The sequence below is a fragment of the Eleutherodactylus coqui genome, chromosome 5 (assembly GCF_035609145.1).
Source record: "Eleutherodactylus coqui strain aEleCoq1 chromosome 5, aEleCoq1.hap1, whole genome shotgun sequence".
NCBI classification, from domain to species: Eukaryota; Metazoa; Chordata; class Amphibia; order Anura; family Eleutherodactylidae; genus Eleutherodactylus; species Eleutherodactylus coqui.
The window spans coordinates 131,285,603-131,311,991 of NC_089841.1; the positions used below are offsets into that span (position 1 = coordinate 131,285,603).

Here is a 26,389-nt window from a genome sequence, read left to right on the forward strand (position 1 = left end):
CTTTGTCGAAACCTGTTGTCTCTTCGGTGATGCCCACCTCCGGTCCCCCGCCGCCCACCCTGGTCTGTGATGAAGTTGAACACAAGGCCCAGGAGGTCCTGGATTCTTGCCGGGGTCCAGGAACCGTACAATATTTGGGGGCCCGGAAGAGTTTTTTGGAGTATGGTAGCTCAGATGACAGTGATTTTAAGGTTAGAGATGCCTCAGATTTTGAAGGCAGCGTCATTGGTAGCGAGGATGGGTCAAAAGACAGTGGCGAATGGTTGGACATTGACTCGGAAGACGACCTGAAACATGACGATATGTCAACGGTTGGCCCTGAAGGAAATGGGGCAGCCACAGACTACCGAAGTCATGGACCTGAGGATCAGTCCATGGTGCCCGCTCAGGAGGGTCACATTCTCGGGTTGGTACAGCGTTTTCACAGCCTTTGCCTGGATAAGCCTGGTCGAGTTTCCGGGGGCCCGGAGGTCCCCCGTCAGAGGGGGGGTAATGTTACCATACAGTGCGGCATGGGGTCCCGCGGTCGGCGCGCGTCGCTCCGGCGTTGGCTCCAGCAGCCGGGAGCCCTGTGTCGAGGTCATCCCAGCAGCTTGGGTTGGCCAGTGGGCGGCGGCGTGGGCGTGCCCGCCCGTAGGGTGCCGCCCGCACTCCTCTGTGCTTCTTATACAGCAGTGGGTGGAGTTGCCTCCTCCCACTCTCCGCCCCTGGGCGGAACCTTGTGGTTAAAAGACTGGCAGTGAACTGAGCTCATTGCCAGTTATTGGTTCTGCATGCACCTAGCCAGTCTGTCTGCGGTTCTCCTCAGTCAGTCCCTAGTTGTCGGTCAGCTCCCTCTGGTCCCCTGTTATTCAGTCTGTTTTAGTTGGTTCTCTTTGCCTCTAGTCTAGTCTGGCCCAGTCAGCACTAGTTGCTATCCAGCACCCTGCCAGTCTGCCTGTGAGTTCCATCTCCAGCCTTGTCAGTTTAGTTGGTCTGATTCATCTGCCTCCTCTGTCGGCACTCTGTTCCCCCCATTAGGTAGGTTCCTGCTTGTCAGTCGCCAGGTCCCTAGCCAGGGCAGGGACCGCCGTCCAGTTGTCCGCCTGGGGTTAGCCAGGGCCGAGGCAAGTAGGCAGGGACAGTGGGGGTGCGGGAGATCAGGGCACCCCAACTGGCGCTCGGGGGGCAGAGTGCCGTAACATAATAACTGGCCATTAAAATACGGTTTTTCTTTCATGGCGGCGATCAGCGCCCTCGCAAACCAGCTGCAAGACCTGGTGCCGGTGATCCGGGATTTGTCAGCTCGCATGGTGGCCCAGGAGCAGTGGGCATTGTCGCAGGAGCAGAATGCCGTTACCAGTCCCGAACCCAAGTGCCCTCTTCCCGAGGTGTTCTCTGGGGAGAGGAACAAGTTTTTTGTTTTTCAACAGGCGTGTTGCCTGTTTTTTCGGATGCGTCCCCGCTCTTCCGGCTCGGAGGTCCAGAGGGTCGGGCTCATAATGTCCCTGCTGCGGGGCTCTGCCCAGACTTGGGCCTTTTTCATTCCCGAGGGTTCCCCCTCCCTGCATTCGGTGGACTCCTTTTTTCAGGAACTTGGGGGCATCTTCGATGAACCGGACAGAGTGGGGTTGGCGGTTTCTCGGTTCCTGGCGCTGCATCAGGGGTCGCTTTGTGTGGAGGATTATTGCTCCAATTTCAGACGCTATGCGGGTGATACTGCATGGAACGATAGTGCCCTGAAAGACGTTTTTATGCAAGGTCTCTCAGACGCGGTCAAAGAACTGTTGATCTCCCATCCCGTTCCCGGGTCCTTAAAGGAGGCTATGGAGTTAGCAGTGAAGGCAGATAGGAGGCTCAGGGCTGGGAAGCAAGATAGACCGACCCATAGAGTCAGGGAGGTCATTTGTCCTGTTCCCTCCCCGTCCGTACCAGTCTCTGTTCCCGAACCTATGGAACTGGACCTGCTGGACCCCAAGGAGCGACGCCGGATTCGGTTATTACATAATCTCTGTCTCTACTGCGGGAAAGCTGGACATCGGGTGATAACTTGCCCCTGGAGGCCTCAGCGTCCACAGTCTGAATCGGCAGAAAGACTTCCAGTCCTAGGCGACTGCAGGGAGGGTCGCCTAGGACCTCAGGTACGTCCTAGACTTCTGATACCCTGCCAGGTTAGATTCCGGAACTTCTCCCGCCTAGGGCAGGCGTTTATTGATTCCGGAGCAGCTGCTAACCTGATAAGCATGCGTCTCGTTGAGCCCCTGAGGGCTGAATTTGTGGCGCTGAAGACGCCAATTCGTTTTGCTAGCATTGATGCTACTCCTCTTGCTTCGGGCTTGGTTCGATGGAGGACCCCAGTGTTACAACTCATGGTGGGGGGTCGCCATTCGGAAGGTCTATCATTCCTGGTGATGGAGAAAATGTCGGTAGACATGGTACTAGGGATGCCGTGGCTGGCGTTGCACAACCCCCAATTCGATTGGGCCACTGGGGAGCTAACCCAGTGGGGGCCGTCCTGCCATAGCCATCGCGCTCCCCCTCCCCCCTGCTCAGTTGAACAGAAGGGGTACCGGTCCTCTGGAAATCGCAAAAGGAGGGGTCGCACGGGGTGCCATAAGTCTTTGTCGAAACCTGTTGTCTCTTCGGTGATGCCCACCTCCGGTCCCCCGCCGCCCACCCTGGTCTGTGATGAAGTTGAACACAAGGCCCAGGAGGTCCTGGATTCTTGCCGGGGTCCAGGAACCGTACAATATTTGGGGGCCCGGAAGAGTTTTTTGGAGTATGGTAGCTCAGATGACAGTGATTTTAAGGTTAGAGATGCCTCAGATTTTGAAGGCAGCGTCATTGGTAGCGAGGATGGGTCAAAAGACAGTGGCGAATGGTTGGACATTGACTCGGAAGACGACCTGAAACATGACGATATGTCAACGGTTGGCCCTGAAGGAAATGGGGCAGCCACAGACTACCGAAGTCATGGACCTGAGGATCAGTCCATGGTGCCCGCTCAGGAGGGTCACATTCTCGGGTTGGTACAGCGTTTTCACAGCCTTTGCCTGGATAAGCCTGGTCGAGTTTCCGGGGGCCCGGAGGTCCCCCGTCAGAGGGGGGGTAATGTTACCATACAGTGCGGCATGGGGTCCCGCGGTCGGCGCGCGTCGCTCCGGCGTTGGCTCCAGCAGCCGGGAGCCCTGTGTCGAGGTCATCCCAGCAGCTTGGGTTGGCCAGTGGGCGGCGGCGTGGGCGTGCCCGCCCGTAGGGTGCCGCCCGCACTCCTCTGTGCTTCTTATACAGCAGTGGGTGGAGTTGCCTCCTCCCACTCTCCGCCCCTGGGCGGAACCTTGTGGTTAAAAGACTGGCAGTGAACTGAGCTCATTGCCAGTTATTGGTTCTGCATGCACCTAGCCAGTCTGTCTGCGGTTCTCCTCAGTCAGTCCCTAGTTGTCGGTCAGCTCCCTCTGGTCCCCTGTTATTCAGTCTGTTTTAGTTGGTTCTCTTTGCCTCTAGTCTAGTCTGGCCCAGTCAGCACTAGTTGCTATCCAGCACCCTGCCAGTCTGCCTGTGAGTTCCATCTCCAGCCTTGTCAGTTTAGTTGGTCTGATTCATCTGCCTCCTCTGTCGGCACTCTGTTCCCCCCATTAGGTAGGTTCCTGCTTGTCAGTCGCCAGGTCCCTAGCCAGGGCAGGGACCGCCGTCCAGTTGTCCGCCTGGGGTTAGCCAGGGCCGAGGCAAGTAGGCAGGGACAGTGGGGGTGCGGGAGATCAGGGCACCCCAACTGGCGCTCGGGGGGCAGAGTGCCGTAACATAATAACTGGCCATTAAAATACGGTTTTTCTTTCATGGCGGCGATCAGCGCCCTCGCAAACCAGCTGCAAGACCTGTTGCCGGTGATCCGGGATTTGTCAGCTCGCATGGTGGCCCAGGAGCAGTGGGCATTGTCGCAGGAGCAGAATGCCGTTACCAGTCCCGAACCCAAGTGCCCTCTTCCCGAGGTGTTCTCTGGGGAGAGGAACAAGTTTTTTGTTTTTCAACAGGCGTGTTGCCTGTTTTTTCGGATGCGTCCCCGCTCTTCCGGCTCGGAGGTCCAGAGGGTCGGGCTCATAATGTCCCTGCTGCGGGGCTCTGCCCAGACTTGGGCCTTTTTCATTCCCGAGGGTTCCCCCTCCCTGCATTCGGTGGACTCCTTTTTTCAGGAACTTGGGGGCATCTTCGATGAACCGGACAGAGTGGGGTTGGCGGTTTCTCGGTTCCTGGCGCTGCATCAGGGGTCGCTTTGTGTGGAGGATTATTGCTCCAATTTCAGACGCTATGCGGGTGATACTGCATGGAACGATAGTGCCCTGAAAGACGTTTTTATGCAAGGTCTCTCAGACGCGGTCAAAGAACTGTTGATCTCCCATCCCGTTCCCGGGTCCTTAAAGGAGGCTATGGAGTTAGCAGTGAAGGCAGATAGGAGGCTCAGGGCTGGGAAGCAAGATAGACCGACCCATAGAGTCAGGGAGGTCATTTGTCCTGTTCCCTCCCCGTCCGTACCAGTCTCTGTTCCCGAACCTATGGAACTGGACCTGCTGGACCCCAAGGAGCGACGCCGGATTCGGTTATTACATAATCTCTGTCTCTACTGCGGGAAAGCTGGACATCGGGTGATAACTTGCCCCTGGAGGCCTCAGCGTCCACAGTCTGAATCGGCAGAAAGACTTCCAGTCCTAGGCGACTGCAGGGAGGGTCGCCTAGGACCTCAGGTACGTCCTAGACTTCTGATACCCTGCCAGGTTAGATTCCGGAACTTCTCCCGCCTAGGGCAGGCGTTTATTGATTCCGGAGCAGCTGCTAACCTGATAAGCATGCGTCTCGTTGAGCCCCTGAGGGCTGAATTTGTGGAGCTGAAGACGCCAATTCGTTTTGCTAGCATTGATGCTACTCCTCTTGCTTCGGGCTTGGTTCGATGGAGGACCCCAGTGTTACAACTCATGGTGGGGGGTCGCCATTCGGAAGGTCTATCATTCCTGGTGATGGAGAAAATGTCGGTAGACATGGTACTAGGGATGCCGTGGCTGGCGTTGCACAACCCCCAATTCGATTGGGCCACTGGGGAGCTAACCCAGTGGGGGCCGTCCTGCCATAGCCATCGCGCTCCCCCTCCCCCCTGCTCAGTTGAACAGAAGGGGTACCGGTCCTCTGGAAATCGCAAAAGGAGGGGTCGCATGGGGTGCCATAAGTCTTTGTCGAAACCTGTTGTCTCTTCGGTGATGCCCACCTCCGGTCCCCCGCCGCCCACCCTGGTCTGTGATGAAGTTGAACACAAGGCCCAGGAGGTCCTGGATTCTTGCCGGGGTCCAGGAACCGTACAATATTTGGGGGCCCGGAAGAGTTTTTTGGAGTATGGTAGCTCAGATGACAGTGATTTTAAGGTTAGAGATGCCTCAGATTTTGAAGGCAGCGTCATTGGTAGCGAGGATGGGTCAAAAGACAGTGGCGAATGGTTGGACATTGACTCGGAAGACGACCTGAAACATGACGATATGTCAACGGTTGGCCCTGAAGGAAATGGGGCAGCCACAGACTACCGAAGTCATGGACCTGAGGATCAGTCCATGGTGCCCGCTCAGGAGGGTCACATTCTCGGGTTGGTACAGCGTTTTCACAGCCTTTGCCTGGATAAGCCTGGTCGAGTTTCCGGGGGCCCGGAGGTCCCCCGTCAGAGGGGGGGTAATGTTACCATACAGTGCGGCATGGGGTCCCGCGGTCGGCGCGCGTCGCTCCGGCGTTGGCTCCAGCAGCCGGGAGCCCTGTGTCGAGGTCATCCCAGCAGCTTGGGTTGGCCAGTGGGCGGCGGCGTGGGCGTGCCCGCCCGTAGGGTGCCGCCCGCACTCCTCTGTGCTTCTTATACAGCAGTGGGTGGAGTTGCCTCCTCCCACTCTCCGCCCCTGGGCGGAACCTTGTGGTTAAAAGACTGGCAGTGAACTGAGCTCATTGCCAGTTATTGGTTCTGCATGCACCTAGCCAGTCTGTCTGCGGTTCTCCTCAGTCAGTCCCTAGTTGTCGGTCAGCTCCCTCTGGTCCCCTGTTATTCAGTCTGTTTTAGTTGGTTCTCTTTGCCTCTAGTCTAGTCTGGCCCAGTCAGCACTAGTTGCTATCCAGCACCCTGCCAGTCTGCCTGTGAGTTCCATCTCCAGCCTTGTCAGTTTAGTTGGTCTGATTCATCTGCCTCCTCTGTCGGCACTCTGTTCCCCCCATTAGGTAGGTTCCTGCTTGTCAGTCGCCAGGTCCCTAGCCAGGGCAGGGACCGCCGTCCAGTTGTCCGCCTGGGGTTAGCCAGGGCCGAGGCAAGTAGGCAGGGACAGTGGGGGTGCGGGAGATCAGGGCACCCCAACTGGCGCTCGGGGGGCAGAGTGCCGTAACATAATAACTGGCCATTAAAATACGGTTTTTCTTTCATGGCGGCGATCAGCGCCCTCGCAAACCAGCTGCAAGACCTGGTGCCGGTGATCCGGGATTTGTCAGCTCGCATGGTGGCCCAGGAGCAGTGGGCATTGTCGCAGGAGCAGAATGCCGTTACCAGTCCCGAACCCAAGTGCCCTCTTCCCGAGGTGTTCTCTGGGGAGAGGAACAAGTTTTTTGTTTTTCAACAGGCGTGTTGCCTGTTTTTTCGGATGCGTCCCCGCTCTTCCGGCTCGGAGGTCCAGAGGGTCGGGCTCATAATGTCCCTGCTGCGGGGCTCTGCCCAGACTTGGGCCTTTTTCATTCCCGAGGGTTCCCCCTCCCTGCATTCGGTGGACTCCTTTTTTCAGGAACTTGGGGGCATCTTCGATGAACCGGACAGAGTGGGGTTGGCGGTTTCTCGGTTCCTGGCGCTGCATCAGGGGTCGCTTTGTGTGGAGGATTATTGCTCCAATTTCAGACGCTATGCGGGTGATACTGCATGGAACGATAGTGCCCTGAAAGACGTTTTTATGCAAGGTCTCTCAGACGCGGTCAAAGAACTGTTGATCTCCCATCCCGTTCCCGGGTCCTTAAAGGAGGCTATGGAGTTAGCAGTGAAGGCAGATAGGAGGCTCAGGGCTGGGAAGCAAGATAGACCGACCCATAGAGTCAGGGAGGTCATTTGTCCTGTTCCCTCCCCGTCCGTACCAGTCTCTGTTCCCGAACCTATGGAACTGGACCTGCTGGACCCCAAGGAGCGACGCCGGATTCGGTTATTACATAATCTCTGTCTCTACTGCGGGAAAGCTGGACATCGGGTGATAACTTGCCCCTGGAGGCCTCAGCGTCCACAGTCTGAATCGGCAGAAAGACTTCCAGTCCTAGGCGACTGCAGGGAGGGTCGCCTAGGACCTCAGGTACGTCCTAGACTTCTGATACCCTGCCAGGTTAGATTCCGGAACTTCTCCCGCCTAGGGCAGGCGTTTATTGATTCCGGAGCAGCTGCTAACCTGATAAGCATGCGTCTCGTTGAGCCCCTGAGGGCTGAATTTGTGGCGCTGAAGACGCCAATTCGTTTTGCTAGCATTGATGCTACTCCTCTTGCTTCGGGCTTGGTTCGATGGAGGACCCCAGTGTTACAACTCATGGTGGGGGGTCGCCATTCGGAAGGTCTATCATTCCTGGTGATGGAGAAAATGTCGGTAGACATGGTACTAGGGATGCCGTGGCTGGCGTTGCACAACCCCCAATTCGATTGGGCCACTGGGGAGCTAACCCAGTGGGGGCCGTCCTGCCATAGCCATCGCGCTCCCCCTCCCCCCTGCTCAGTTGAACAGAAGGGGTACCGGTCCTCTGGAAATCGCAAAAGGAGGGGTCGCACGGGGTGCCATAAGTCTTTGTCGAAACCTGTTGTCTCTTCGGTGATGCCCACCTCCGGTCCCCCGCCGCCCACCCTGGTCTGTGATGAAGTTGAACACAAGGCCCAGGAGGTCCTGGATTCTTGCCGGGGTCCAGGAACCGTACAATATTTGGGGGCCCGGAAGAGTTTTTTGGAGTATGGTAGCTCAGATGACAGTGATTTTAAGGTTAGAGATGCCTCAGATTTTGAAGGCAGCGTCATTGGTAGCGAGGATGGGTCAAAAGACAGTGGCGAATGGTTGGACATTGACTCGGAAGACGACCTGAAACATGACGATATGTCAACGGTTGGCCCTGAAGGAAATGGGGCAGCCACAGACTACCGAAGTCATGGACCTGAGGATCAGTCCATGGTGCCCGCTCAGGAGGGTCACATTCTCGGGTTGGTACAGCGTTTTCACAGCCTTTGCCTGGATAAGCCTGGTCGAGTTTCCGGGGGCCCGGAGGTCCCCCGTCAGAGGGGGGGTAATGTTACCATACAGTGCGGCATGGGGTCCCGCGGTCGGCGCGCGTCGCTCCGGCGTTGGCTCCAGCAGCCGGGAGCCCTGTGTCGAGGTCATCCCAGCAGCTTGGGTTGGCCAGTGGGCGGCGGCGTGGGCGTGCCCGCCCGTAGGGTGCCGCCCGCACTCCTCTGTGCTTCTTATACAGCAGTGGGTGGAGTTGCCTCCTCCCACTCTCCGCCCCTGGGCGGAACCTTGTGGTTAAAAGACTGGCAGTGAACTGAGCTCATTGCCAGTTATTGGTTCTGCATGCACCTAGCCAGTCTGTCTGCGGTTCTCCTCAGTCAGTCCCTAGTTGTCGGTCAGCTCCCTCTGGTCCCCTGTTATTCAGTCTGTTTTAGTTGGTTCTGTTTGCCTCTAGTCTAGTCTGGCCCAGTCAGCACTAGTTGCTATCCAGCACCCTGCCAGTCTGCCTGTGAGTTCCATCTCCAGCCTTGTCAGTTTAGTTGGTCTGATTCATCTGCCTCCTCTGTCGGCACTCTGTTCCCCCCATTAGGTAGGTTCCTGCTTGTCAGTCGCCAGGTCCCTAGCCAGGGCAGGGATTGCCGTCCAGTTGTCCGCCTGGGGTTAGCCAGGGCCGAGGCAAGTAGGCAGGGACAGTGGGGGTGCGGGAGATCAGGGCACCCCAACTGGCGCTCGGGGGGCAGAGTGCCGTAACAAAAAGTTTGTTTCAGTCCGAATTAGTTCGAACCAAACCAGAACTTCATAATACCCCTAAAACTGGTGTATAACACTATCTAAAAGCCATGAAAGCCCTGTTTAACACTCTTATCTAAGTACTTTTTTAAGCTGTTTTTAAGGCAAAGTTAATGAAGAAAAAAATAGAAGAAAAAATGCTTTCTTTCTTTGTCCTTTTTCTTCTTCTTTTTGATTCTTTTTGTTTCCTTCTTCTACTTTCTCCTTTTAATGGGTTCAGTCAAGACAAACTACCTGAGGTTCGGGTTCCCACTGAACCAAACTTTTAGCAAAGTTCAACCCAAAACAGGGTTCAGTTGTTTCAATTCCCTCAACACTAGGTAGTACCAATATCATTATCTCTTAAGGAAAATATTACACAGATTTATGGAGCTCTGCAGTTGCCAACCAATGCATGCCTCAACTCTTGCCCGAGTTTCACTGGAACTATTGTACTAGAAGATCCCTTAGTGAGCCTAGGTTGTAGCCCAAAAATGGGCCCTTAAAACAACAACATTGCCCCAGGTCCAGTAGAAGACAACCCCATTTCTATTCACAAATAATCTATTACACCTGACTGATTACATGTCCTGTGTGTGCAATGTTAACAGACAAGTATATAATGCAAATTTAGAAGTAGAAGTATACGCCTTCTGTATATATGGAGGAAGGTGCCTCAGCATCATTTCCTCTGATGGGTGTATTTTGAATAATGGTGATCATAACTTTTCATTTAGCATTTGTCTTAGTATTGCAAACAATGTTGTAAATCAACCACCCTTCTATCTAAAAAACAACTAAGTAATGATTTTACAGTATCGTCATTTACATATTTTAGTACATGGAATTACACATTTCAGCAGACCTACAAATACAATTTGTTATTTTTCACATAACATGATTTATCTTTCTTATTCACTAGATGGGTTTTATACAAATGAATGAAGATTTCATTTACATTGAACCTGTAAACGGGACCCTTACTGTAGCTGGCAATGCTCATAGAGTTTATAGAAGGAAAAGGACTACAGATGAAAAAACAGCAGGAAGCAGAACTGCTAGTAATCATTCATACTGTGGAGTTACAGGTATGTTCTTTTATTTTTTGCTTCATATTTTATTTATTAATCTACAATACCATCCAGAAGTTTGGAAACGTCTTGTGTTTTAAACATCTCTGAGAGGTTCTCTGCCAAGAATAAAAAAAAAGGTATACTGGCTGAAAAACGTAAAAAGTTGATCGACCACATGTCGAGAGTATGCAAAGTAGCTATATAAGCAAAGGACAGATTTTTTGAGAAATCCCAATTTTGAAGTTATTTCTAGGTTCCAAGAGTCAGCTGGAAGATTGAGCTGCTTTGTTTTTTTTTAATTCAATAAACATGGGCTTCCCAAAGTAACTATATTTCTAACTATTTCCTTTCCATTTTATTATTTCCAATAGGTGTTTCCAAACTTCTGGAGGGTACTATATGTCTCACATGTAGGGATGAGAGAACTTTTAAAAAGTTTAGTTTGGTCGGTTTGCCAAACTTTTGCAAAAAATTTAGTTTGGTATGAATAAATTTGAACAGAACAGAAAGTTCACCAATACCCCTCATACTGGTGTATAGCACCATCTAAGAACCATAAAACCCTGTACAATGTTCTGAGAGTGTTATGCAGCACTTTTATGGCTTTTAGACAGTGTTATGGCCTATTTACACACAATGATATTGATCAAAATTTGTTAAAACGATGGCTTTTGAGCGATAATTGTTGCATGTAAATGCTACCTTCATGCACTTTTCGGCATTAGGTGAGTTTAAAATCCATCGTTTAGACTGCATTCTGTGTTCTCTTTGGGAGCAGGAGAGTACATTGTATTCTCTCTGCAGCCCGTGATAGAAAACAGACCGCAGGCTGTTATCTCCACGGGAGCTAGAGTTAACATTGTATTCTCTTAGCAGAGAATACATTAGTGCCCATTAGTACTTTATGCAAAACAATCGCTAATCGTTTGAAAGATGATATTTGCATGTAAATGGGCCTTTATACACTAGTGTTCAGGACTAGTGTTTAGTGAACTAAACCAAAACAGGGTTCTAGTGGTTCAGTTCGCTCAACACTAGTCTTAACACAGGTGTATAATGCTGTCTATGCTTTGGGAAATACTGTAACAGATGTAGCAAGTTGTAACTTCACTGTGATAAGCTTCTGCACCAACTCATCTTAAACTATTGAAAAGCTATTATTTTAACACAACTAAAGCCATTGCCATTGAAAGCTATGGAAAGGGCAAATAAACTGTGGCACAGAACATTTTCTTAGTACATTAAGAGTCAAGTTAAACTTTGCTACACCTGTTTCTATAGGTTTTTCCCCAGATTTCATAAATATACTGCTGATTTTCCAAGATTGTCATGTAACTATTATTTCTGATCACACCTGAGTCTAGAAAACAAGTCCACATAAAACCAGAAGCATATCAGACATTCGCAATAGTTCAGCCCAGGCTGAAGATGGGTTAACAGTCAGCAAGGAATAGCGAGGAGCTATAAAGCAGCACTAAAAAGTTAGGCAAATTGGTCTTCTAGTTTCCTAGAAGCTACAGAGCAAGAAATGAAAGGATAACCTTGGGGACACTTTGGTAATGTTAGGGGACAACCCATACACATTAGATGTAAGCCGGACAAACCTGCTGTGTGATGAGGTCCTGACCTTCTCTTGACCAGAGATGTCAAGCGAAAGAAGGATTGGTAATATTTGATTTCAATATTATCAATTATATGTTGGTTATTCTTTACTATTTTTGTTGAAAACAAGGGATCGTGGAAGCAAAGGACTTGTTGGGTTACAGTATTTAGGAAAAAGTCACTTTTGGCCTTGTCTTTATTGGTTCTGAAGGTGATTAGCCTTGGCTTCTCAATGCTTTATCCAAAGTCATAAATCTGAATACTCTTTGAAATATTAGGATGGGATGAATATTTCCATATGGCTGTATCTTCACAGCAGCATTCTAGATCTAGGTTATCAGCCTCAGTAGTGTCTGGGAAACATCTGGCTGATGATGAATGTTATCTGCACTGGGATTTGAGGCCATTGTGCAATTTTGTCATTTTGATGATGAGGGTCTATAGGTAGGACCTCATCAAATTGTTTAGATAGGGTTTAGCATGCATTTATTGACTTTTGGGATGTGGCCATCTTAGATGTTTAGTGGTCATCTTAGATCCTTGTGTGAACTCTGGAAGCAGATTCATTTTTCACATGTATTTACATCCACACACTTTGGGTTGAGCTCCTAGATAATTTTTTTTTTTTAAATCAATTTTTATTAACATTTTGTAACATAATGCAACATGGATAGACAGTTAGCTCATCTATGATGTAAAGTATTTTTGACCGCACAGGGGTCGTACTACAGATAGAAGAAAAATATACATCAGTAGTATTGGGAATATATAGAGCTCAATAATCAGACTGTCTAGAACCTAAAAAAAATGATAATCATTTTAAAGAGTAAAAAGAGGAAGTGAAAGAGAAGAATGGTAGCTGTAAAAGAAAGAAGGAATAGTACTAGAGGGGGAGGGGGAGGTAGAGCGTGTGTGGATGGGGTGCAGGGGGGAGTAGAGGTAGGGAGGGGGCAAGGAATCTCAACGCCTCAGAAGGGCATTTCGCCGATGGGCAGCCCGTCAATATAATACGTCATGTAATATTTCAACGCATCACATCAGCCCACGCCAACACATCAGCGCAACAAGGGTCTCAAACTTCGCCATGGTCTCCAGATTCGCAGAAATTTGTCATGCGAGCCCCTGTTCCAGCTGGAGAGCTCTTCCAGGTTCGAAAGCCTGTCCACTTTATCTCTCCATTCTATCAGGGAGGGAGGAGCCCCACGCTGCCAGTGCAAAGGGATTAAGGCCTTTGCTGCATCAATCAAAAATGCAATCAATTTGTCTTTACGAGGATGGAACATCGAAGAGGGTCTCCATAAAAATACCATTTCTGGGGAGAGTGTAAGAGTTGGTGTAATCTTCCTCAGGACCTCCTCTATATCCCTCCAGAAGGGTTTCACTGCGGGGCAGCTCCACCAAATATGTACATAGGAACCGGTCTCCTTATCGCATCTCCAGCATCTTCCATGTGGCACCAGTTTGTAAGCATGGAGCCACTGCGGAGTCTTATACCACCTTACAAGAAGTTTATAATGCGACTCCTGAGCAATAATGCAGGGGGAGAGGCCAAAAGAGGTCCCCAAAATTGAGTCAATCTCTTCCTGGGATAGGGATATATCCAGTTCCTTCTCCCAAGAGGTAATGAAGGTAGGTTTATTGGTGGTCTTGGGAATGATAAAATGTTTACGTATCAATGAGATTCTCCTTGTTTTTAGGACTCTGTTGCCCAGAGTGCATTCAAAAGGCGTAAGGGGCCTGATGGTGCCAAAAGCCTTAATAAAATTTCCTAGTGTCAGCGTTATTGAGGCTCGTTGTAGGAACGAGAATTTTTGTGTTGGTAGAAGCGTGCATAGGATCTCCTCTGGAGGGAGATGGCCTAAGGTCCGCAAATCGCCTATGTTGTACTTTTTGAATTTTGACCAGAGCGATGCTGAAGCCGGGTCTGAAGCCCAGAAGCTTATGTACTAGGCATAGCGGAGTTGCGGGCGAGGGGGATGGCGCTAATTTATTCCTCAAACTATTCCATACTTCGCATGGTCCCCTAAGGAGGGGATTAAATCCTTTTGACCTGTATTTGCTTCTCTCAGGGAGCCAGAGATCCTCCAGAGTGGATTCTCCTGACTGCCCTAGTGCTAAGCAGGAAAGAAGACTATCCCTGATCGGGCTCACCAGGTTCATCCAATAGTTTAGTTGCGAGGCGCGATAATAGTCTGGGATATTAGGTAGGTCAATGCCACCTTCCGTGCCTCTTTTACTCAGTACGCTATATGCCATTCGCGGCCTCCTCTGCCTCCATATGAAGCCAGAGAAGGATGTGCGGAGGGCTTTAAAGAAGCTCATTGGTAGGTGGACCGGGAGCATCCTTATTCTGTATAGGACTATTGGCAGGACATATGATTTCAAAATATTCTTCCTGCCGAACCAGGATATAAACGGAATATCATAGGATTGTAGGAGATTCCTGACTTTATTTAGTAACGGGACAAAATTTGCGTCATACAGATTTTCGGCTTTTTTAGTTAGTTTGACCCCTAAATAATCCAGTGATGTCTCCGACCACACAAAGGGGGAGGAAAGGGCAAGGGTCTTACTGGATGACGTCGGTATGGAGATGTTTAGAGCTGTAGACTTCTGAAAATTGATCTTGAAGTTTGATAATGCTCCAAAGAAATTTAGCAGCTCCACAAGTCTAGGCAGACCCGTGCTAGGGTCCGTAACCAGAAAGACCACGTCGTCAGCAAAGGCAGCAGAGGATAATATTTTGTCGCCTATCTGTAGGCCTTTCAAAACACGGTCCTGCCTGATCTGCGTCAATAGGGGCTTTAGTGCTAGGATAAAGAGTGCGGGAGAGAGAGGGCATCCTTGACGAGTGCCATTTTTAATATCAAAGGGGGGAGACAGGATATCATTAATTTTTAATCTCGCGTGAGGCTTGGCATAAAGAGAGAAAATAGCTGACACAAATTCTGTTGGTAAGTTGAAGTGGAGGAGAACGCTTTTCATGTACGTCCAACTAACTCTATCAAACTCCTTCTCAGCGTCTGTTCCTATGAAGGCTAGTGGGATGTTATGGCGTTGGGCGTAATGAGCGGCTAGGATTAACCTATGGCAGTTGTCTCTTCCCTCTCTCCCCCGCACGAAGCCAGCTTGTTCCTCGTTGATCAGGGAGGGAAGATACGCTTCCAGTCTCCTGGCTAGAAGTTCTGCCCACAATTTGGTGTCAAAATTAATTAAAGAGATGGGCGTATAGCTGCCACAATTATTAGGGTCCTTACTCTCCTTATGAATTAAAGTAATGTGGGCCTCTTGTGCCTGTCTAGGCAGGGGAGCTCCTGAGAGGAGGGAATTAAAGAGGACAGTCAATTTAGGACTAAGGGCCGTTTGTAAAGTTTTATAATACGCCAGCGAGAGTCCGTCGGGACCTGGGCTTTTATTGGGCGGGCAGGAAGATATTAGGTTTCTGACCTCCTCCTGAGATACCGGTGCCAAGAGCGAGCTCGCATCTTCCATGTTCAGTTTGTGAATATGTAGTTGATGCAGAAAAGAATCAATCTGGCCCACGATCTCGGAGTCCGAAGGGCTCTGTAAATTATATAGGTCGCTATAGAAAAGCTGGAACTCCTTGGCAACATCCGAGGAGGAGGTAACGAGTTTCCCCGTGGTAGTTTGAATAGACTTGATGATATTCTTTGCCTTGGTTTTTTTTATTAAGGAGGACATAAACTTACTGCCCCTGTTTCCTTGGGCGTAAACTACATGCTTCAAATAGAGGTTTTTCTTATTAAATTTAGATTCAAGACAGATTGTTAAGTCTTTTCTTAGTTCTTCAAGCTTCGTCAGATTAGATTCTGTTTGTGATAGTTTAGCTACTTGCTCTAGTTTGGCGATTTGTATGAGTCTATCATCAATTTCTTTTTGTAGTCTCTTTTTGATCCTGGAGCCCAGGGCTATCAGCAGTCCTCTTATGTAGGCTTTATGAGCCTCCCAAACCATAGGGACCTCAACTTCCCCCCCTGAATTATGTTGGAAAAATTCCTCAATTTGTTTAGCTATGGCTGCTCTATCCTCATTCGAGTCCAGTAATGAGGGGTTAAGCCTCCATCTCCACTCCTTCTGTACCTGTTGCAAGGGGCGGAGTATGACGTGTATGGGGGCGTGGTCAGAGACAGTCACTGGATCTATTCTGGCTCCCTCCAGAAATGGAAGTAGTCCAGAAGAAATGAGCAAGTAGTCCAGTCTCTGGAACGATCGGTGGACCTGAGAAAAGAAGGAATAATCCTTTACTGATGGGTGGAGGAGTCTCCAGGCATCTGTGGTTCCCAGGTCTCTTCAGTTTAATCTATGAGGTCTGGGATCTGCCTACTGAGGAATCTAGGAGTGGGTTGAGAGTGACATTAAAATCGCCTCCCAAGACGACGTGGCCTGACGCAAAGTGTTTCAAAACCTCTAGTTGCTTGAGGAGCCAGGGTACCTGGTCCGCGTTGGGTGCGTATAGGTTAGCTATGGTGACTTTTATGCTATCTATTGACCCTTTAAGGAATAACACTCTTCCTTCTCCGTCTGAGAATTTGGAGTCGCATACAAAATTCACAGATTTATGGAAAAGTATGGAGACCCCCTTAGAAGCAGAGGTGGGGTGGGAGCTATGAAAGCTTTGTGTATAATGTTTGCCTGGCAGCATGAAACTCCTGTCCCCCCCTGAAGTGTGTCTCCTGAAGGAGAACAATTTTGGAAACATACCTCCTCAGGAGAAGTGAGATGTTATGTCGCTTCATCGGCGAGTTGAGGCCCTTGACGTTGAATGACGTAATGCGAAGATCCATAATGGTGCACTTTCTTTAACTCAGAAGGGATGGTATTCTAGAGAGGTAAAAGAAAAATTAAACTTGTGCCGTAGTTGTTATGTCCGGGTAGCGAAAGATTCCGCTCCTTTAAGAGATGGGTGGGGGAGGAGTTAAGAAAGGAGTGGAGTATAAGGAAAAGCACATAAGTGGAGCTAAGAACGAGTGGAGATAGAAGTTGGAGGAAAGAAGAAAGAGAAAAGGAAAAGAAAAGAGAAGAAGGAGAAAGAGAAAAGAAAAAAAATGCAAGAAAAGGAGAATAAAAGAAAACACAAAGAAAACCAAGAGAAACAATAGAATTTGAGAGTCTAATAACTCTTAGATATCTGCAAATTCAAACTTAATCTCAGTGTAATCAAATTACGTTGTCAAGAAAATTCAGAGGGTTGCAAGCAATTCTATAACCCTCTATAAGGGTGAGAGGGCGAGCCTCAAAAGGGTACTGTAGTACTGTTTCCAAAAATAAGGAAATGAGCTTATGCTTAAACTTAAACTTAAACCTAAAGCCTGACCTGTCAGGCACGAACCGGGACCATCTCGACTAGAAAGAATGGGGAGATGCAAAACAGGGACAAAGAATACCAGAGACAGGCGTCTCCGCCAAGGATCTGGGGGAAAGTGGGAGTGAGGTGGACCTCTATCTCTAGGAGGTCAGTCCAACTCCCTCCAAAAAAAGAAAAGGTGGGGAGAGCAGGTCTCCCTACAATCAACCGCTAAGGAGCAACATAAGCCCCCGTATCCTCGTAGAATACAAAAACACTCGGAGGCTAAGCCAGGGGTTGGAGTCCTTCCCCTTTTTTCTCCTCTTCTCTCAAGTGTCCATCTCAGTGGATTCATCCCTGGATTTCTTTTTCTTATTCCGAGGGGATTTGTTGTTGGATACAGGTTGCCAGCTCTCTTGGAAGGTCAGCCTGGAGTATTTTGGCAAATCTGGTAGCGGAAGCCAACCTGGGAGAGGCATTGGCTCGATGTCCAACGATTGCCAATGTTGTTGAAGGTCCTCAGGTGAGCGAATGTTCAGCTTGCGGCCCTTGTGGGAGATTCCCAGCCCAAACGGAAATAAACACGCATATTTTATGCCCTTGTCTCTGAGAGCCTCTAAGAGAGGGCGAAGGGCCCGCCGCTTTGCCAAAGTAGATGGAGCTAAGTCCTGATAGATTTGGATAGGGGCATCTGCGTAACAAAGGTCTCTTTGTTGTCTCGCTGCTCTCAGTACAGCAACTGCATCAGGAAAAGAGAGCAGCTTGCAGACAATGTCCCTTGGGGGTTCTGATGCGGGGGGCAGCAGCCTCAGGGCTCGGTGTATGCGTTCTATCGCAATAGAGGACGCCCTTTCCTCTCCTAGAATCTGTGAAAAAATTTCTTTAGCCACCTTCTCCAAACTATCACCCGCCCAGGCTTCAGGAAGACCCTTGATGCGCACATTGCTGCGCCTATTTCTATTCTCCAGATCTTCCTGCATGATAAGGGTCTTATTTAGCTGGTCGTGGTGATCTTTTAGAATTTTTTCTAACTCACAGGAGTGAGTAATGATAGATGCTGAGGTAGACTCCAGCTCCTCCACCCGGCGGCCCATATGCTTTAGATCGTCTTTAATTTCTGTTAAATCTGCTTTAACAGGGAGTAGTGCCTGGGAGAGCAGGTCTCTCATAAAGGCTCTAGATATGCTCTCTCCTTCATCCCTGTCCGACGAGGCTCCATCCTCCCCCTCCTTACTGTTAGATGCAGCAGTCTCCTGAGCCGGCGCCATCTTAAGCTGGGTGCCGGGGGAGCGCGTGCTCCGCTCTTTCAGGTAGTGCTGAAGATCGGTTTGTCCCTTATAGGATCGAGGGGTGCTCTGGGGTTCTCCCCCTCGTTCTCTGCTGGTTTTCCCCATCAAAAGTGTTTGTCGCCGCTGTTGAGGGTCCCGGTAGGTGCCGCTGACACGGAGCTCTGCACTCAGACCTCCATCTCGCTCAGCGGTCAGGCTCCGCCCCTCCTCCTAGATCATTTGTGACATGTATTGCTTGTCATTATAGAAGCTCCCTGAGAGCAATTTTTAGTTGATCTCCAAAGAAAATAGTACGGTTTTGTAGCAAGCTATTCCCCTATTGGGTTCTTACGGGCAAGTTTAAAGTTGAAATGTCACAGATTTTTACATTATAATCAACTTTAGCTCAGAATATTCTTTGTCATGTTCCCATTCTTGTAGTGAATTTTGGATGATTACTTAGTAGCCTGGACAGGGGTGCTAATCCTAATAAATCCTCACAAGGGCTCACTAACACGGGTGAATGGGGGGGGCTGCAAATTACGTGTGTACTTTTTATGTGAGTTAGGGCTTCTTCACACAGGCGTATTTGCGTGTGTTTTGTGCGCAGAAAGTATTTACCCGCTAAACACATAGAAAAGAACTCAATAACTCCAATGGGTTTGTTCTCATCAATGTGTTTTGGTAAAAAAGTACGACCTGCTCTATTTTCCTGTGTTTTGTGCAACGCAAGTCCAATCAAAGTCTAAAGGAGGTACACAAATCCGCAAGGGGAAAGTTGTGACCCTACACAAAAGGCATGGCAAATAACACTCTGCACCTCATTAGGCTTAAATAGCTATTAAATCCATGGTAAGGGTGTGTCACATACGTGTAAACTGGCCCTGTGTGTGCAAAGAGTAGATTAAATATGCTCAAACATGCGCGCAATTCTAATTCATTAGCCTCGTTTATGCACAAAAACGGTAGCCCTAGCAGAATAGGCTCATCTGAAGCTGCCCTCATATACAGTCCTAAAAGCCCATTGATTTACATTGGGCCACTCAGACATTTAGATATGTGTGTGAAAAAAACATATGTCCTATTTGGTGCTTATTATGCACATTATAGGCTATGGGGTTTGAAGTATACATTACATAAGCATGCTACATACGTATTTAACTGTGTAGTGCATATTACACCCATAAAAAATATGCATATAATATGCAGACCCCATACACCTGTGTGAGGGAGCCCTAAGAGTATGAGCAAACATAGCCTAAAAACTTTCCAAGCAAAAATCCATACATGAGCTGATTGTGGTGTAGATTTTCATGTGGATTTTGGTAGGAATTTTCACTGTGAATTTCACTCATTGTGCTGCAATATGCTGTGAAAATCTGCTGGTTTTTGGCAACACCTAGAGCATGATGCGGATTTGAAAATCCACAGGATGACTAGATTACACTTTGGATTTCTTCCAATGCGAGTGGGCTTTGGTAAAACCCTTTATCTTACATTGTATTATACTTTCTGTAGAATTTTAATGAGCATTCTGCAGATTAAATTTTGTAACAATTCTGCTGTGTGTGAGCTCAATTATATTTTCTGCCGATCCGTGGTCGGTGTGCGCACCGTAAATCTTGAGCAAATGCTGCTCATTACTTCCTATGGAGATTCGCTGCTTCCTGCATACAAGCGGAAATCAATTGTGATTTCTGCTCACAGAGAAAAAATTGCAGCATGCTCCATTTTCATGCAGGCTCTGTATGGACGTGTCAGAACCAGCAATTCTCGCAGCCGCCGTGCCCGCACCACCGGTCATGCCACCCAGCTTACAGGAGTGCGGCGTAGGGGAGCCCCGGTTCTAGTAATCTCCCCGGGCCGCTGTAAAACTGGTCACCGCCGGGTTGCTAGGGAGGCAGCAGGTGCTTCTCTAGTTACTTGACTACCAAGCAGGCTTCCCTGGTAACGGTCTGTTCTGTAGGCTGGGGGCGTGTCCCCAGCACGTCCTTGATTGCCCTGCTGCTGTCAGGCTCCCCGACCCAATCAGCTGCTGGGGCGGGAGCTCTGACAGCATTTAAAAGTGTGTGTTTTCCTTCCAGCCCTTGCCAGTGTTAGTTTGGTTCTCCAGCTGCACCCGCGTTTATTTTGACTGCTCTTGTTACCCTGGCTTTTCTGACTTCTGCTTTTGGACTTTGACTATGTTTTGCCTTCCCCTCTGTACTGCGTACCCTCCTGTTGCCGACCCGGATTGTCTGACCATTCTACCGTTTGTTTGTCTTCAGTGTCTGTTTGTCTTCCCGTGTCCTGCTTCCCTAGTGAGGGTAGGGACCGCCTCCCAGTTGTCGCCCTGGGGGTTAGCCCAGGGGGGCAAGTAGGCAGGGACAGGGGTTGCGGGATTTCTCAGGGACCCCCATATCCCGGATACTGTCTTGACAGGACGGCTTCCATTGACTGTAATGGAAGACGTCTGACCCACTGCCCATCCTCAGTTAGCATTGCGGACAGGTCGCAGATACAGTGTTGTCGCCTAGCGATGGTACGGGGAAAAAAATCAAGCAGAAGCAGGTTGGGGCCTCGGCTGTCAGACACATCTGAGAATCTGGAGCAGAAGGGAGTTTTTAACTACTTCTTTTCTCCTTCAGAGGCAAGATAGCACTCAAATAAAGCGCTCAATGAAAGGGCTCAGCAAAAGCAGAAGTATTAGTTCTGTTCTGCGACCTTTCGATCACGTGACTGTCGGATGCCCTCTGTCACAGCAGAGCTACAGGATCCTAGCAGACCCTGATCAGCTCTGCCAGTGACAATTGTCACTACAGGGGATGTTTTCCCCTGTAACTGAGGCTCCTATGGATGCCCCAGTTACAGTGGAAAAGTGTGAAATAAAAAAAAGTCCAATAAGTTAAGAAAAATCACAGAATAAAAAAATATATACACATAAAAAAGAAAATGACGCAGCAAGTGCCCTGTAATCTGAGACTATACAAAATATATATCAAAACGTCCAAACAAAATGAGGGACCCATTCCTTTAATTTATTTTAGCATAAATATACTAATTTTAAAGAAAAAAACAACTATGAATGAAAAACAGACTTTTTTTTAGCTTTTTACCCCTAATAAAACGAAAAAACGAAAGAATAAAAAGTCAGTGAAAAAAGATATTAAAGAATAGCCCGATATGTCAAGGAAAAAAACCACAGCAAAAATAATTTTGGTAGCTAAAGGAAAAAAAATAAAGCAATAAAACCGCCACATGGGTAAAATCTCTAAGGTGTCAGGTTTCTACGTCTGGAGGAATAAAACAGTTTTACTTGCACCAGATTGCTGCCATCTTTACCTCTTTTTTAATGTCTCAATGCTGAAACTGGACCCACAACATTTAACCTACAAGAACAACTTCTAAAATACTAATTATGACAATTCAATGGTTGTCTTTTGTTATCCATATGCGTCTACTAGTGAGTTAACATCTTGAATTCTTACTTATAAAATCCTGCAGTACTTAGAAATATATCAAATCCCTCATGCTTCCACTAGTGCCTTACATAAAGTGTGAATGGGCTGACTTTTAGTACTATCCTGTTTACACAAGGTGTTAAGGCAGGTCTTTCCCCACATTTATGACCTACAGATGTAGCCAGGATTAGTATATTTAAAGACACACACACACACGTGGAAATTTACTCTACATATATATGGACAGAACACCTGAGTTGTTGATTATTGGTCTTAATGTTTGTAAAATGTATATATTCAGCATTGTTGTATTATAGAATGACCTTTTCTAGCTTTTAAAGCCTCAATCTACATATGCACAATATTAAGATTTAGCACTTCTTCAATTTAACATTTTTATACTTTATATGTATTTAAGATATCTAGTTCCTTATACCAATTTTTAAAAAATCATACATTAATTTAAAAAAAATTGATGTACATGTGTCTTTGGCACGGCTTATCTCCTGGAAACAAAAAAGTTGGAAACTTGACATCCAACTGCCTGATCCATATTTCCCCCAACCGCTACTGTCAGGGGGAGTGTTGGGAGGCTACCATATACATCAGATATGTTGCTTTCATACAGTTCATGGAAATAATGACCTACATGACCGAAACCCAAATAAGGGATGGAGGGAAACTGAAGGCAGAGTTGGGATGTGCATACACGACCAGACACCAACAACAAACAAGCATAAACAAGACATGCATACAAACACACACAGGGAAAACAGGGACATCAGACCCAACCACACATCAGACAGTCTCATTCCTACCAATGTACTAAAGAACGAGACAGATGGAAATATCTATAAGCATATATGAAGTATTGGTTTGTATTTTAGCCAAGATACATAAGCTCACAAGCACACGTCAAGGGTCTTTCCCTACACTAACAAGACAACTACAACACAGAAAAAGGGAACCCTACTTAAAAGTAGGGCAATCATCCCAATAGATTCCAGAGTGAAGCCATCCCTAGGGGCCACCTGTCTCGCTCTAAATAGCAATAAGCAGAAGCACCAGACAAGGTAAAAACAACATAAAACAGAATGAACAGGACAGTTCACACCTAGTGTAATCAACATCTACAGACATACACAGAACACAATCCTGTTCACACCAAGTGACTGCAACATGGAGGGAATAACACAGAGAACAAGACATTCTTCACACCAGGTGCAATCCATACCTTCAGATATACACTGATCAAGTCATTGTTCACATTTAAAGTCTGCTCACCTCCTAGACAGAGGGAAACCCCACTCAGGACTTCATGCATGCATAGGTAAACAGGAGATAATTTAAGTGCCCACACACCGAGAAAGGGACAGGAGCATCAGACGCCAATCTGACATAACAGGAACAGTGTCAGATATCATTCACCTGACAACGTGCAGGACATCCGATGTCTAGAGGCCACACTTAATAAAAGGGAAGGGAGAAGGGGCCCGCAAAACATGCAAACATGGTTTCCAGACCATCTTCAGGGAAGGTGGGGGAAACAACTCAAAAAAGCAGCATGCATAACACAAAACACCAAGTACTGAGAGGAACTAATGTAAATGGATAAATGTCCAGCACCCTCTAGCAAAAGCAGCTGAAATTAATCTGCACAGACTGGTGGTGACTGGCTGGAGCAATCCACACACCCAGCCAGCTCAATCATCCCACACTTATGGAACTGTATTCCTGGTAACCCACAGAACTACAGGTCCCAGGAGCAAGATGTAACAAGACGATCCTTGAACTCCCATCCCCCAAAATTTGTAGGTTCAACTGGTCTGTATCTAATAGGTGTGGTCACCTTTAGTGTAAATGAAAAGTTCTCCAGAAGGAACCATACATAAAGAGACTTAATATCTTCACTACTTTCAAAGGATTCCTGTACTACACCAATATTGGTAGGGATCAACGAACAAGAGGCCTCGTTGTGTATTACAATGGCAATCTTATTTTAAATGTGATTTTATCATCACAAGCACAATGACAAGAGCATATCACAGTTATAGGAAAGATCACTAGATATGCCATGTCAAACACTCCTCACCTAACGCATGTCTTACCAGTTATGACTTCTTCACTGGGGAAAAAAACTTTGCATGTGCAGTGTTGGTTTATACTTTCCTTTTTACTTATAATTCCTTTTTTTTGGTTATTCACTTATATACTTAAAAACAACTTTAGTTAAAATATATGTATAAAATATACATAAAATATCCAGTAAAAACACATGCCAGTTTGTTGAATAGAAATACAGTTTATGTAAGAATAACTTAAAACATTAACACTCTTTATAAAAAGAAATATTGACCATTATAGAAATGGTGATTTTTGTAAAATGGAAGATCATAATTAGAGTTCAGCGAACATACTCTGCCGAGCTTGATGCTCGTTCGAGTATTAGCGTACTTGATGGGGCTCGTTACTCGAACGAGCATCATGCTGTGTTCGACCTCGCCCCAGTTTGTGGCTCCTCCCCACTGTGACGTGCCTGTTTTGGCCCCTCCCTGCCACGACGCAGCACGTGCGTCAATGGCAAATTTTTTGGCTGGCAGGGAGAGAGGGAGAGAAAAAAAATGCTCGGGACCCGGCGGCCCACATACAAAAATGCTTGAGTCTCCAATTTTAGTCAATGGGGTTGTTACTCTAGTAGAGCTCTCGAATTTTACGAAAAGCTCAACTCGAATAACGAGGACCCTGAGCATTTGGGTGCTCGCTCATCTCTAATCATAATGGCATCTAAGACTTATAGATATATTTCTTCATTTAACGTATAAATAACATTGTATATATGCCATTTGTCTGGATGTAGCAAAAATGTCATGTGGTATCAATGAACCAATAAGAACAAAACTTATCAAGAAATACTTAAAGATCTTTATTTGTATTGCCTGGAGGAAAGAAGGGGGAGGGGAGCATGATCAAAACCTTTAAATATGTAAATGTTTTTAATGTTCAAATGTTTAAAGATTCAGGAGGAAAGTGTTTTGCTAAGATGCTAAACACTGGAACAAGGGGTACAATCTAAAATTAATTGGGAGGAAGATCAGGAGCAATGTTAGAAAATATTATTCTACTGAATGAGTAGTAGATACTTTGAACAAGCGTCCAGCAAATTTGGTTGGAAAATCAACTAAGTGAATGTAAACATGCCTGGAATAAGTATATACTGTATTTTTTGGACTATAAGACTTTTTAGCAAGAAAAAAAACTTGCTAAAAATGACTACATATTATGGTCCAGAGTCAGAGGGGTACAGAGTCAGACCCCTCTGAACACTTCCTTATTGTTTGAGCAGAGAGTTCATAGAGCACTTTGCCTGGCAATTCCTCCATTACTTACATCTAACTGCCATCTTACTTTATTGGCACTTTGTTTATTAAAACACAAGCCAAACTCCATGTTACTAGCAGCCAGTAAAGAAGCATGCCCTGGAGTTACCCATCCCATCAGATGCCTCCCACTACCTTCCTTAAGCGAGTCCTCAGTGTATCATCTGATCTCCATCCCTGGACTTCTCATCAGCAGGCCGGCCTTGTGAGGCTGCTGGTACTATGTATCTAGCGTTAAATGACCCATCGCCCTATAGCATACTATTGAGCAATATACAGGCAACACAGGCTCCTTGGCTCCCCTCCAACTTGTCTACCTAGGAAGCCTGTCTGGACTGAGGACTATCCCACATGGTTTATTCATGATTTTTTTAGAGTTTTCATAACTTTTCAGAGTTATCATTAGCAGACCTCCCCATAACATTCCTTCAAGGTTCTTTCCTCTTTGTCTCCAGTAAAATACGTAATAATTCACCATTCTAACTATTTAAAGTGTCCTGCCTGCCCCTGCATGGGATTCTGCATTTGGAACATGAGATCAAATCAAGGAAATTTTAATTAACATGAAATATTGTTTGTCCAAAATCTGTGTGCATCTTATAGTGCAAAAAATTAGGTATATCCCCAGAGAGAAAAAAATAAATAATTAATATAGGGTCAAAATACATGGACTATGGGGTGTTTTTCTGCCGTCAGTCATCCATGCTTCTATCTAAATTACAAATTTTAATAATCCTTATATTTATTTATGCTAGAAAAGAGTCACAGCGGCAGTGAGATCCTAATACTCAACGACTTACAGAATAGAATCTTAAAATAATTCCTTTATTATATAATGATTAAAAACAGAGCAAAACATCTGGCTTGGTAGAGTGATTAGATTACTATGGCTGCCGGTCATAAGGTTAAAGGGGTTGTCCCGCGCCGAAACGGGGTTTTTTTTTTTTCAACCCCCCCCCCCCCCTGTTCGGCGCGAGACAACCCCGATGCAGGGACTTAAAAAAAAAACCGCACAGCGCTTACCTGAATCCCCGCGCTCCGGTGACTTCTTACTTACCGGTTGAAGATGGCTGCCGGGATCTTCTCCCTCGGTGGACCGCAGGGCTTCTGTGCAGTCCATTGCCAATTCCAGCCTCCTGATTGGCTGGAATCGGCACGTGACGGGGCGGAGCTACACGGAGCCGGCATCCTGCACGAGCGGCCCCATTGAGAAAAGAAGAAGACCCGGACTGCGCAAGCGCGGCTAATTTGGCCATTAGACGCCGAAAATTAGTCGGCTCCATGGAAACGAGGACGCTAGCAACGGAGCAGGTAAGTGAAAAACTTCTTAT

General features: G+C 47.4%; 1 protein-coding gene across 2 annotated transcripts in view; it reads left to right on the forward strand.

Annotated features, from left to right (window-relative positions):
• The window catches only part of ADAMTS19 (ADAM metallopeptidase with thrombospondin type 1 motif 19), a 245,169-nt gene that overhangs the window by 44,489 nt on the left and 174,291 nt on the right, over positions 1 to 26,389 (forward strand). For both annotated transcript variants that reach the window (XM_066603164.1, XM_066603165.1), the window contains exon 3: positions 9,916 to 10,081. In XM_066603164.1, the coding sequence (XP_066459261.1) occupies positions 9,916 to 10,081 (166 nt within the window). The remainder of the gene's footprint in view (positions 1 to 9,915; positions 10,082 to 26,389) is intronic.